At 41.6% G+C, this 12930-nt stretch overlaps 1 protein-coding gene across 1 annotated transcript; it reads right to left on the bottom strand.

Moving 5' to 3' along the window:
• Positions 1 to 547: 547 nt before the first annotated feature.
• On the bottom strand, positions 548 to 11273 carry LOC132141477 (pyruvate dehydrogenase E1 component subunit alpha, mitochondrial-like). Its single transcript, XM_059551011.1, has 11 exons — positions 11112 to 11273; positions 4514 to 4582; positions 3895 to 4068; positions 3545 to 3671; positions 3325 to 3416; positions 3151 to 3243; positions 2864 to 3019; positions 2711 to 2782; positions 2496 to 2563; positions 1370 to 1478; positions 548 to 944 (listed from the first exon to the last, which is right to left on the bottom strand). The coding sequence occupies exons 1-11, from the start codon at positions 11166 to 11168 to the stop codon at positions 780 to 782; spliced, it is 1182 nt and encodes a 393-aa protein (XP_059406994.1). The 5' UTR covers positions 11169 to 11273; the 3' UTR covers positions 548 to 779.
• Positions 11274 to 12930: the final 1657 nt, after the last annotated feature.

Below are 12930 nucleotides of genomic sequence, written 5' to 3'. Positions count from 1 at the left end.
TTATTTGTAGTTGTAGGGCATAAAGTTCACAATGTATGACACATACATGGCCTCTTGGTGACTCCTCCTAGTCAATGTGGCATTAAGTTTTAACCTTGTGATTCTGATGCCCCCTTTAAAATCTCAACATCCTAACAACTATTGCAAACCATTTTTTACTTTCCCTATTTAAATTTTTACTTTCCTGATTCTCAGAGATGTTAAACAAACAATCTTTTAAAACAACCATTAATGCACTGGAAATGCCAAATGTGAATATTCCCAATAACTTTGTTTTTATCAAATTCAGTTTCTCACAATAAAATACATGTAAAACAAAAACCCCGTTTTAAATAAAAGCTGAAGAGGGTGAGAGGGTAAATAATTATTAATATTCTTTTCCATTCTAAAGTCACATTTTCAGCTGTTTATTTTAAATCTTTTTTTATTTATGTGAATGTTTAAACACTCAAACACTCTTCAGTGTTGAAGAGTGTTAAAATACAACAGAAATACATTTGTACTTAAATTGTAATACTGTAATAAATCAGATGAAATGAAACAAATCTACATTTTAAAATTTATATTGAGGGTCAGTGTTGTAATTGAAGACAACAAAAAAAGGCAATGATAACATTAACATGTGAAATGAGGCAACTTATCTCAGTGTGGCTGAGAGATTTGGCTCTGTTTCCCAATAACTGACTATGAAACCTATAGCCACATCAGAAGTGATCATTCTACAGGAGAGGGTGTACTGGTAGGAAGGGGAGGGGACTTTGGACGATAAAGGCGGCGATTTAGCTGACGGACTTGAACTTGATCCAGGGGCTGGTGCCACGCACTTCCATAGGAGGTTCATTGTAGAAGATGTTGTTGCAAAGTTCCTCCAGTGGAGGCTCAGGGTCTGTGGTGGCAAACTCAGCAGCATCTTCAACCTCCTTCTTTACCTCCACATCAATCTCCTGCAAAAGGTCTCAACTGTTTAGTGAAAGTGCAGAAATGTCAATCTTTCAGCATGAAGAATTCTTAATTTTTGGTATTATGTGGCTGTCGTGGCCTAATAGATAAGAGAGTCGAACCCGAAGGTCACGAGTTCGAGTCTCAGGTCCAACAGGGATTGTAGGTCAGGGGAGTGATTGAGGGGAGACCCTTGAGCAAGGCACCAAACCCCCATCTGCTCCAAGGGCGCCTCATAACGGGTTTGTGTTCACGGTGTGTGTATGCACTTGGATGGGTTAAATGCAGAGCACAAATTCCAAGTATGGGACACCATACTTAGCCTTTCCTTTCCTTTCCTATTAATAATCCCACACACAAGAACAACACTCACTATGTTAGTGATTGTGTCCTACTTCAATCTGACTCTCGTAAGCTTCTGCAGGCTCACCTTAAGCTCTTCCACGCTGACCATGTTGTTGCTCACCATGCGATCCTTTAGCAACGTGATGGGGTCGCTCTTACTGCGCATGTCATGGACCTCCTCACGTGTGCGATAGCTATGGGAACAGTGGATAAGGAGACCAAAGGTTGTCACATATGGGGAGGAGCACTAATTGAAAAACAAGTAGATGGTGGCTTCAAATCAAATCGTGTCTGCACTACAAGTGAGCTGCACAGTTAACAGGAATTGTCACTTGCACAATCGAGGCAGTGTCACATCATCACTAAAGACTATATACAGGAAAACAAAGTTATTTATGAACCACAGGATTGCTTGTAAGAAAGAATTAAATGCAAAAGAAAAGGCAGTAGAGCTGACTGTTTCTGTCAATGGTAAGTTTTAATTTAGAATGTGTTTGATAATGTAAAAAAAGTAGTTTTCTTGCTTGAGCAACTTAATATATCAATCTTTTCCACAAACTATTTAACAATATTCTTTTAAACATGGAATAAGAAATGTTTGTTGATTACCAAATCAGTAATGGATTAATCGCTCAAAGGAAAATGCCACTGTTTTTCCATATTCCACTATGTTCTTCCCTGAACTTTGCAGCACTTCGACCTTGGCACAGTAATATCATCATTCCTGAACACTTCCCTCTCCCTCTAACGTCCGTCAATACAACCAACATGAGGAGTTTTTAGGAGTGATGATATTACTGTGCCGAGGTCAAAGTGCTGTAAAGTGCTCTTCCGCCATACATTATAGTTATCATTTTTATCCGCTTAGGAAATCGGCATGTTTTTATTATACCTTATTGAAGAACCTAATAAAATATGAAAATAGATATTCCAAATATTTAATACAGGTTATAGGGAATTGCACCTAGCAAACATGGATTTTTACATTTTGTTTTTAATGACCCGCACCACAAATAGTGTGACAATTTCTTTACCCACGGGTTACCCGTGGGGTCCCTGGGTTATGAGACGACCTGCGCATCACTAGCACACACTACAGTGTTTGAGTGCATGCACTGAGACGGGAGAGGTACGTATCGACTCGCCTAAGTTGAGGGATGCACATTGTGGAAACAACAGTGAGCTTTGTTTGAGATTATATAAAATACTACCTTACTCCTGGGTCTGTCATACTGTGTCCATGGAAACGATAGGTCTGCAGCTCCATCAAAATAGGACCCTATGAATGTAAATGTCAGATGTCTTAGTATTGCTAGATAAGTGCTTATATTTCATGAGTGTATATGCAAACAGAAAACATCTTATAAGTAGTGTAAAAATTATCTATACATCTCTACAATATCACAGCGCTCAAACCACAGCTCACTTTTCCTGATCTGCAGTGTTCAGCAGCAAATTTGGTGGCCTCCCTTACACAAAGGACATCCATGCCATCCACCTACAAAGCCATAGAACAGCTGAGGAAGTATTCTGACATGAAGAGTAATTTCAGACACAAGTAAAGCATCCTGCATCTTACTCTTAATCCAGGGATGAATTCGCCTCTCTTGTAGTAGTCAGTACTAGATGCCCCTCTCTCAATAGAAGTACCCATGGCATATTTGTTATTCTCGCAAACGAAAATGCAGGGCAGCTTCCACAGAGATGCCATATTATATGTTTCAAAGATCTGACCCTGCAGAAATAGTGCAAAATTGTGCATGAAACCTGAATGCACCAGATGTTCAAATTTAGTAGCAGAATTAGCAGCTTAAATCACTCATTAGGACTAGCATGATTGTTTGGAGCTGCGTGAAAGTGACTTACCTGATTTGCAGCACCATCTCCATAGATACAGACACACAGATCCTTGGTGCCCAGGTATTTGCAGGAAAACGCTACACCTGCCCCAAGAGGCACCTGGGATACACATGAATAGTTATTCACTACTGATATCTGCGCTCTATTCATAAGGAACACTAATCAATTCATTTAAATTACCTGAGCTCCCACAATTCCATTTCCTCCGTAAAAATTTTTAGTGTACATATGCATAGACCCTCCCTTTCCTTTGGCAATGCCTCCTCTACGACCTGATGAAGAAATAGAGATGCACCGAAGAGGGATAGAATAAACAAATATATAAACAATAAAATAATAATTCAATAATAGAGAAAAATAAGGGATCAGAACTTTAAACTATAGGTTTTGATGTTCTCACCAGTGAGCTCTGCCATGATCTCACGAACGGTGCCCCCTCTAGTGTAAGTATACCCATGGGAACGATAGGATGTGATTAGATGATCTGATCGTTTGATAGCAGCCTCAATACCAACTGCACATGCTTCCTGTTAAAGAACAAAATGCATTTGTAAGTGTTTCTGTCTTCACTATGTTGTCAACATTTGAACCAATTACAAATGACTTTCGCAACCATGTGAATCAAAACATACAATAATATTCAATGTGACTATTTTACACTGGCACAAATGTGTGTTTAGAACTCAAAAAGTCTCTGATAATCTTGTGCTTGTAAAGTTTATATCTGTGTGTTTGTAATGTATGCGTCACCTCTCCATCATAAAGGTGACAGAAGCCCCTGATGGCCCTCTGCTTGTAGAGTATATCAGATTTGAGCTCCATTCGTCTAATGATCTGCATCGTGCGATAGTACTGAAGCCCCTCCTCTCTTGTGAGCACAGCCTGCAGTGGAGGGCCCTCCTCCAGCTTGTATAGGTCACATTTCTGCCGAAAGAAAAAAAAAATGCTTTCAAATGCATTAAGTTTTTATGTTTGAAAGTTTTATGTTTTCTCCTTGCTGCTCACTAAGGCTACATTAATTTGATCAGGTATACAGTAAAACACTAATATTGTCAAGTACTATTACAATTCATTTAAAATAGCTTTTATATTTTATTATATTTTAAATGCGGAAAAGCTGAATTTTTTAGCAGTCACATGATCCTTCAGAAATTATTCTAATATACTGATTTGGTGCTCAAAAACACTTCAAAGTATCAGTGTTGAAAGCAGATGTGCTGTGATGAATTTAAACGTTTTTTTTATGTATATATTTATTTGTTAAAAAAAGAAAGAAAGAGAACTAACGCAAGCTTATGAATGGTAGTGTATATGCAGTAAAATAAGTATTACATAATAAATTAAGAAACTGCTTATCTGATAAACTCACTTTAATATCAAAGGAGGCCTGAGGGGTAAAGTCTGCATATGTCCTGGCAGAGACCACCACTCTTGCGCCCTATGAAACATAAAAAACAACAACTTGAAAATACATAAAAAAAATAATATATATATATATAATATATATATATATAATATATAATATATATATATATATAATATATAATATATAATATATAATATATAATATATATATAAAAACTGAGAAAAGATGTGTTAATAAAGAGGTGTTAATAAGAAAAAAGCAGTCGCGTAGAAACAAACACATCTAAAAGGAACTGAAATGTTAACAACCCCGGTCAAAGCACTCTGTCCGAAGCAGGAAGTAAGCCCAGGGGAAACTAAATATATTTGTAATAATCCGACCTTCATAACATCTCGGTTACGTATGTAACCACGGTTCCCTGAATAGGGAATGAGATGCTGCGGTGACGTCACTGTATGGGAACACCTCTTGGTGTGACGAATGTCTGAAGCCCTATACCATCCCGCCAATCCTATTGGCCAAATAGCGCTTGGCACCGCCCTACGCATGCGTATGCATTGTATACCTGAGTGCCGTGCGCTATTTCGCTCAGATTTCATGAACTGAAGAAATGCTATAAAGGTAAGGAATGGCCGGGACCGCAGCATCTCATTTCCTATTCAGGAAACCGTGGTTACATACGTAACCGAGATGTTCCCTTACATAGGTCACTTTGATGCTGTGGTGACGTCACCATATGGGAACGCTATACCATAACGCCTGACGTACCTGATAGTTGGAATCCAAGGAAAGCATCTGCTCAAGCGGAGAGAACCCGGGAGCAAGGAACCATCCTCACATCCAGACTGTAAAACTTGACAAAAGTGCTCGGTGAGGAACATCCTGCCGCAGCACAGACATCATATATAGAAGAACCACTGAGAAAGCTTTTGATGAAGCCACTGCTCTCATGGAATGAGCTCTAACTCCTAAGGGGCGAAGCGAGTCCGCGCGCCTCATAGGCTAAAGATATAGTCTCCACCAGCCAATGGGACATGCGCTGCTTTGTGACAGCATGGCCTCTATTTTGTGTCCTAACAAACAAAGCTGGTCGGACTCACGCCATGGAGCTGTTCGATCAACATAAGTCTTCAGCGCTCTGACAGGGCAAAGACTCAGATCTCCTGACCCCGCCTCTGCAGGAGGTAAAGCCTCTAAGACCACTTGTTGAAAGTGAAAAGGGTTCGAAGCGACCTTAGGGACATAATTAGGCCTCTTTAGCAGCAATACTTTCACAGAGCCTGGTGCAAAATCCATGCACGAGGGCGAAACAGAAAAAGCCTGTAAATCCCCAACTCTCTTGAGGGAGGATAAAGCCACAAGAAGAACTGTATTTAAAGTCAGGATTTGATCCGGTATAGTTTCAAAGGGCTCAAACGGATGCCCTGATTAACCTTGCGACAAAATGGATAAATCCCATGAAGGAACTCGCACAGGGCGGAAAGGCCTCAGCCGTCGTGCACCCTGTATAAAACGAGAGACCAGCAGATGACGGCCCACTGAAGCACAATCTATATATACATGGTTAGCTGAAATGGCTGCCACGGAAACTTTTAGAGTGACTGGCGTTACTCCATCAGAGAAACGGTCTTGAAGGAACTCCAGTACTGAAGCCACTGGGCAGTAAACCGGATCCAATTACGAATTCCACACCAGGTCGTAAACAGTTTCCAATTGAAAGCATATAAGCGTCTCGTAGAAGCTGCCCTAGAATTCATTATAGTCTCAGTGGTTTCAACAGAAAGACCGGGACATATTAACTCACTCCGCTCAGAGGCCACGCTCACAGCTTCCATAGATCTGGCCTTGGGTGCCAAATCATTCCCTGTGCTTGCGATAGTAAGTCCTGTCTGAGGGGAATCTCCCATGGAGAGCCCGCTAACAGGCTGACCAGGTCCGCAAACCACTGCTGTGTGGGCCACCATGGAGCCACCAGCAGCAGCTGGTCCACTCTGTCCAGCCGTATCCTGGATAACACCGCTGGAATTAGACGAATCGGGGGGAAAAGCATACAAGCTGGATAGCAAATCCACTCCGAAGTTCAAACGTCCGGGGACATGAACCGCTCGGTTCGACAGAAATCTGTTCTGAGACCAAAGAAGAATATTTCTCGCCAGCCTGCACAGGGGGCGAGAGCGTAATCCTCCTTGATGATTCAGATACGACACAACCGCTATGTTGTCTGACCTGAGTAGTACATGACGTCTGATCAGCAGATTCGAGAAATACTGGAGAGCTAGAAAAACCGCCAGTAATTCCAACCGGTTTATATGCAAACTGCATTGTGTCGCCTTCCATACTCCGTGAGCTGGGCGCCCTTGACAAACAGCTCCCCAACCGGTCAAAGACACGTCCGTCGTGACAGTCTCTCTGGAAGCACAAATCCCCAGCCGAACTCCAGCTATAAGGAATTCGGTTGACATCCATTGTCTTATTGACATAACACACCTCCGTGTCACCGAAATCGTCCGATGCGGAAGACAACGGGGTGAAATGTTCCGGCTTGTCGTCCACCACTGAAAAGGGCGCATATGAGGTAAGCCCAGACGGATTACAGGGGATGCCGCTGCCATTAGACATAAAAGTCTGAGGCACAAACTCACCGTCACTGTGCGACCCACTTTGAAGTGATGCACACATGACGCGAGAGACTGAGTGAGCGGGAGAGATAGTCTTGCTGTCATCGCGCGAGAGTCCAAGTCTATTCCCAGAAGGTTATCCGCTGAGAGGGAATTAAAACAATCTTCTAGAAATTCGTGCATAAGCCCAGGCTGTTTAGATGATTCAGCACAAGATCCCAAAGGGGGTGTGCTTGAGTCTGCAATTGTGCTAACACCAGCCAATCGTCCAGGCAATTCATTACACGAACGCCCTGGAGCCGCAACGGGGCCAGAACTGCGTCCATGCGTTTCGAAAATACTCGATGAGCCAAGGCTAAGCCGAAAGAAGAACACAGTATTGATACGCTTTGCCCTCTAAAGCGAATCTGAGAAACTTCCTGCGTCTCTTGATGATCTGAATATGAAAATATGCATCCTTCAGATCGGTCGTGACAAACCAACTTTGAATCTGTTGAATCTGAGACCGAATAGACTTTACTGTTAACATCTTGATTTTGCTCATCTTGAGTGCAAGATTCAAACGGCGTAAATAGTCACTTTTATTTATTTTACCAAAATAGCGACTGTAAAACCTGATTCCATCTGAGAGGGGTCTACTTTTATAGCCCCTATTCCCCACAGAGATGCTCCTGCCACAGCACCACGATTTGGTTAACAACCATGGGAGATTTCCAAGGCAAAAAGGCGGGCCTTTCTGAACTGAATGGTGTATCTGTGACGAATTGTGTGTAACACCCATAGTGAAAATGCCGGGCAAGCGCTACCCTGCGGCCCATAAAACGTAGTGGTTTCCAAGCCTCCACCTGCAGCGTTCCCACATGCATTAACGTCCGAGCACGGAAAGCTCACAGCGTCTGTAAACAAGGAAAGCACATGTGTAAAAGTCACTACGTTTCGTTGTGTCAAATCCTGAAGCGTATCCACGGCAGAATTAAATCCAACAAAATGAACATCGGCCACGCCGCTAGTGAGAACGCGGCAGCTGTGTGAGTGGTCATAAACTGCCCGTCTTTGTCAGCCTCTTGTGCCGTCCCTCAAACTCTTAAGGCTGGATTGTGCAGAGTGTCTGAGGGGGCGCTCAAGTGATAGCTCAATCCAATGATGCTCGAGGTGCCTTTGCTGCGAGACAGTCAATGTTAGAGCGTGGGGATTGAGGACGAGAGGCTTTTGCCGTCCAACTCAGGTTTTTGTAATGTCGGCGAGATTAGCCAAGGTGGCGCTCGACCGTTAACATCCCCGTCATAGAACGGTTCACTGCTCGGGCAGTATGTTTGGTAGCACTTAGCGCCAAATCTGTTGCCCCCGCAACTTTTTCACAGCCTCCGGTAATATCTTTCTCGTTAAGAACCGCCATAAAGTGAAGTAAATTTGCCGAGATTAGACGCGACTCAACACACTTTCGACGAGACTTTAGGCCGGATCCGTTCGGCTAGAGAGTTCGTCCACAGCGGCATTGCTGTATAACAGCAGTCCGCCATGTCAGCAATGGTGGCGAAACCCGCGGCATTCATGACGTGCGCTGATTAAGGCTGCTTCCAGGACCTCGAAACCTCTTGGTGGAGGTCCGTGAAGAAGGGCAGCAGCTCACGGGGGGGGGATAGTTTATCCACCACGCGGGTAACCACATTCAACAGCTCACTGAGGAAGGGGAGGCGCGTTTCTCCTGTCCGCTCTGAGGGAGAGAACCGCATGTGCCGGCCAGAGCCTACTCTCAGTCCGAAGCCGCGGTGGACAAACATAGTTTGTAAAAGCAAATCTGTTGACAGTATAGTGTCCCCATCAATACACTGGGGCGCTAGGATCCACACAGACCACATGGTGAGCACCCCCTACTGGCCTCACTAGTACCTCTTCCAGCAGCAACCTAGTTTTCCCAGGAGGTCTCCCATCCAGGTAGGCTACTGAACAGACAGCCCTGCTTAGCATCAGTATTTTGCACTTTGTAGTAATAGAGTGTGTTGACTGAATAAGTCTCTATGAATTAAGTTTTTGTTTTTGGAGAATCATAATATCTCTTATCTGTTGTATTTGAGCAGGACAGGGATGCACTTTAGTGACACGAGACAAATTCCCAACATTGTGTCTTTTGTGTCTTTGCATCATTTCCATCATATTTGATGTGCTTGCAGATCACAAGCATTCCCTAATTTCTAGGGGTGACCCAAATAGTCGACGAATCGATGCTTTGATTCAAGGAGCCTGATTCGACTACCAATCTAACAGTTGAATATTCCCGGGTGTTATTGATTATGCCATTATGACTATATGGGGGAGCTCAAATGTCTGATTTCACAGAACTATCGGTTTTCTCCCAACAAGTTAATATATAGCCTATTATGATAAAGCTGTAAGAATCTGAAAATAAAGAAGCTTCAAATTAATATTTTAAAGTGCGTGAATAAATCCAACCACCCCTATAGATTTATGCTTCACTTTCCATAATCCGTGACCGACAGAGGAGCATTTTGGCGGCAGGGATTTAAAACTTTACCAAGACTCGGACTGACACAGACAGAGATTGGATTTTTTCGAACAGGTAGAGTACGAGTGATTTCAAAATATTTCAGCCAGTGTATATATATCGTGGATATATTATTTACCTGATATAAGATGCATTTGGTTTTGAGTCAAGCTCTTCGGCGCACAGCGCGAGCAGGTCAAACTACAATGCAGACTAATGACTGGGACTGTTATATACATAGTATTACAATGAGAAGACCATTATACTAAAATGCTATGAATATTTTTAGTTTATTTGCCTTGTTTCTGCACATTGTTTCGTGAAGAACGAGTCCACAAACGGAGTTTGCATTCAGAGCCCCGCAGTTCATGTGCATTCAGGCCCTATTTGCAAATAGCCTATAAGTCTTAATATTAACGTTATGTTGTATAAATAACGAAGCATATTCTATATGAAATTAGGAGTTGAATCCCCTTGATTAAAACTTGCTATCAAATGCGTCACTCTACTGGTCATCTTCAGCACGCGCAGCTCAAAACAGAAATGCAGAACATGAACTGCTAACGTTTTAGGCTAATGGTATAATGAGAGCACTATTGTAAAAAAAAAAAAAAATTGTTAATAGTTATGGTTCCGCCGAAGTTAAGTGTTAGCTATCTGTTTATCAAAACATAAAACATTATTTACCCCATTTATATCTACAAGGTGTTCATTCCACATTTTCCCTGATTCGACTATCAGCCGAATATCCGCAAGATATGAAAATTCTGATTCGACTATGAAAATCCTTAGTCGGGGATACCCCTACTAATTTCACTTCAGAATTTTTTGTTATACTTAATCTTTTCTTTTTTACACTTTAATTATTTGTAAACTGTTTATATACACATATATATACTTTCCTTTATCTTTACCAAATTTACCCGTATTTTGAGGGTGGTTCTAGATATTTTTTGAGGGAGGGGTTTGGCAACACTGGTTCCGACCTTCAGAATCGCACCGTGTATGGCCACCTTTAGTGTTGCAACCAGCTGGACATTAAGTATGGCATACAGCTGGACATTTAGTGTTGCATCCAGCTGGACATTTGCCACTCAATAGCAAATATGATGCAAGACACATACTGTCTCTCTCACAGAGGTCACCTTCTATTTCCTACAGAGAATTACAGAAACAGATTACCATTTTAACAAAGCGTTTTCTGAAAAGCACATTATTTCTCATTTGTTACATTGTTTTGTTATAGGTTAGCGTTAGTTCAATGACAGCTTGTTTACTGACCAGTTTTAGACGTTACCCTCCCAGTGCATTTTAGCTAGTTAGCCAAGCTAAATCACTTTATACAAACAGTAAAATATCTGATTATACTTACATCAATAAAAATAAATTCTACATTGGTTGACGTGATGTGGTTAGCCTTCAAAACATTAGTAAATTTGCTAAGCAGCACACTTTATTAATCAAGGGATAAAATACTTACGTTCCTGCTGGCACTGCCCCTCAGAACGTTAGAAATGATGGCTAACATCTTTCGCATAATATTTACCCACAGCTAACCAGAATCAGATCTCCTACAGTCCTTCTTTCACACTAACCTGAGCCCAGTGACTGAGAAGGTTTAGTATCCCCAGAGAACAGTCTGGACGATGGGCTGGGCCGGCATTTCGATCCTATATTTGTTTTGCCCACCTTTGACATTTTGCTCAGAGCCAGCCAGAGCCAGTTTGCATTGAAACAAACAGAATGTGGCAACTGCAACAGCAGAGTAATGATGATATATCAAATCTCTAGAACCATCCTCAAAAGTCTCAATTCACAAAAAGAATATACTTTCCTTGATCTTAACCAAATTTACCCGTATTTAGCCTACTTTTTTTCATATTTGGTGTCTTTTTGTGAAAAATTTTGACTTAGATTTTTTTGAGGGAAGGGTTTGGCAACATTGGTTCTGACCTTCAGGATTGCACCGTGTATGGCCACCTTTAGTGTTGCCTCCAGCTGGAAATTTAGTGTTGCATCCAGCTGGACATTTGCCACTGAATAGCAAATATGATGCAAGACACATAAGGTCTCTCTCACAGATGTCACCTATTTCCTACAGAGAATTACAGAAACAGACTACCATTTTAACCGGGCGTTTTCTGAAGAGCACATCATTTCTCATTTGTTACATTGTTTTGTTATAGGTTAGCGTTAGTTCAATGACAGCTTGTTTACTGACCAGTTTTAGACATTACCCTCCCAGTGCATTTTAGCTAGTTAGCCAAGCTAAATCACTTTATACAAACAGTAAAATATTTGATTATACTTACATCAGTAATTCACCTATATGCCAGCACTTTTATCGCGTCCTTCTCCAGACTTCTTTTCGTACAAGACAGTCAAGTTATCCAGTTATTTATTCCTCATGCAAGTTTAATTAATATCAATTGAACTATGTCACAAACAGCTCAAGTCATGACAAAAAGGAGGACGCAGTGAAAATCAAATTACTAATTAATCTTTTATTTAAACTGAATAATTAGACTGAGCTCTGACAGGTTTTTGGCAGTTTCATCGGAAAACACAAAGGAAAAATACTTACAAAATAAGAAAGTAACCCATTACAAAATAAGGAGGAAATTTCCCTCCTAAACACATTCAACACCAAACTTAAATAAGGAGAGATAACAAGCAACAGGTGCACACGATTTAGCGGTACAGCTCCAGCCACTGGCCGGCCGTAGCGGGGAAGCAGGAGACCCATCACAAACTACATAACATAAGTAATTGTTATTTTAGTTTTGATGTGGGATTATTTTTAAGGGGGGCATTTTAGGATTGAGTTGTGTTGGTTTGGGCGTATTGGTTTCTTTCTCTTTGGCAGGTTCTGTGACTGGAGCGCTCCTGATCATTATGGCTGTTATTTAAACCTGGTGCAAGATTTTGTCGGTGCGGCTGCTCTTCTGTTGGTTGAGCAGTTTGCCAGAGCCGCGCTCCAATTCTGTGGCTTTATGTTTTGCATCCATTCACTAGCGATACAGACTGGATCTGGTGGCTACAGTGACCTCGGAATAAGAGAGAAACAGACAAATATTAGCATAGATGCCATTCTTCTAATGATGTAGCAAGTACATAGGGTGTTATGGGAAGTGTTCCCGGTACCGGTTTACCTAATTAATGCAGCCTAAAAATCCTTTAACGGATTTGGATATTAAAAGCATATTAGTATGTTATGTGTTAGCCAGGTTAAAGAGATGGGTCTTTAATCTAGATTTAAACTGCAAGAGTGTGTCTGCCTCCCGAACAATGTTAGGTAG

This window comes from Carassius carassius, chromosome 5, assembly GCF_963082965.1.
Source record: "Carassius carassius chromosome 5, fCarCar2.1, whole genome shotgun sequence".
Lineage (NCBI taxonomy): Eukaryota > Metazoa > Chordata > Actinopteri > Cypriniformes > Cyprinidae > Carassius > Carassius carassius.
Note: the sequence above shows the minus strand (reverse complement) of the source record. Positions and strands in the feature narration are given on the sequence as shown.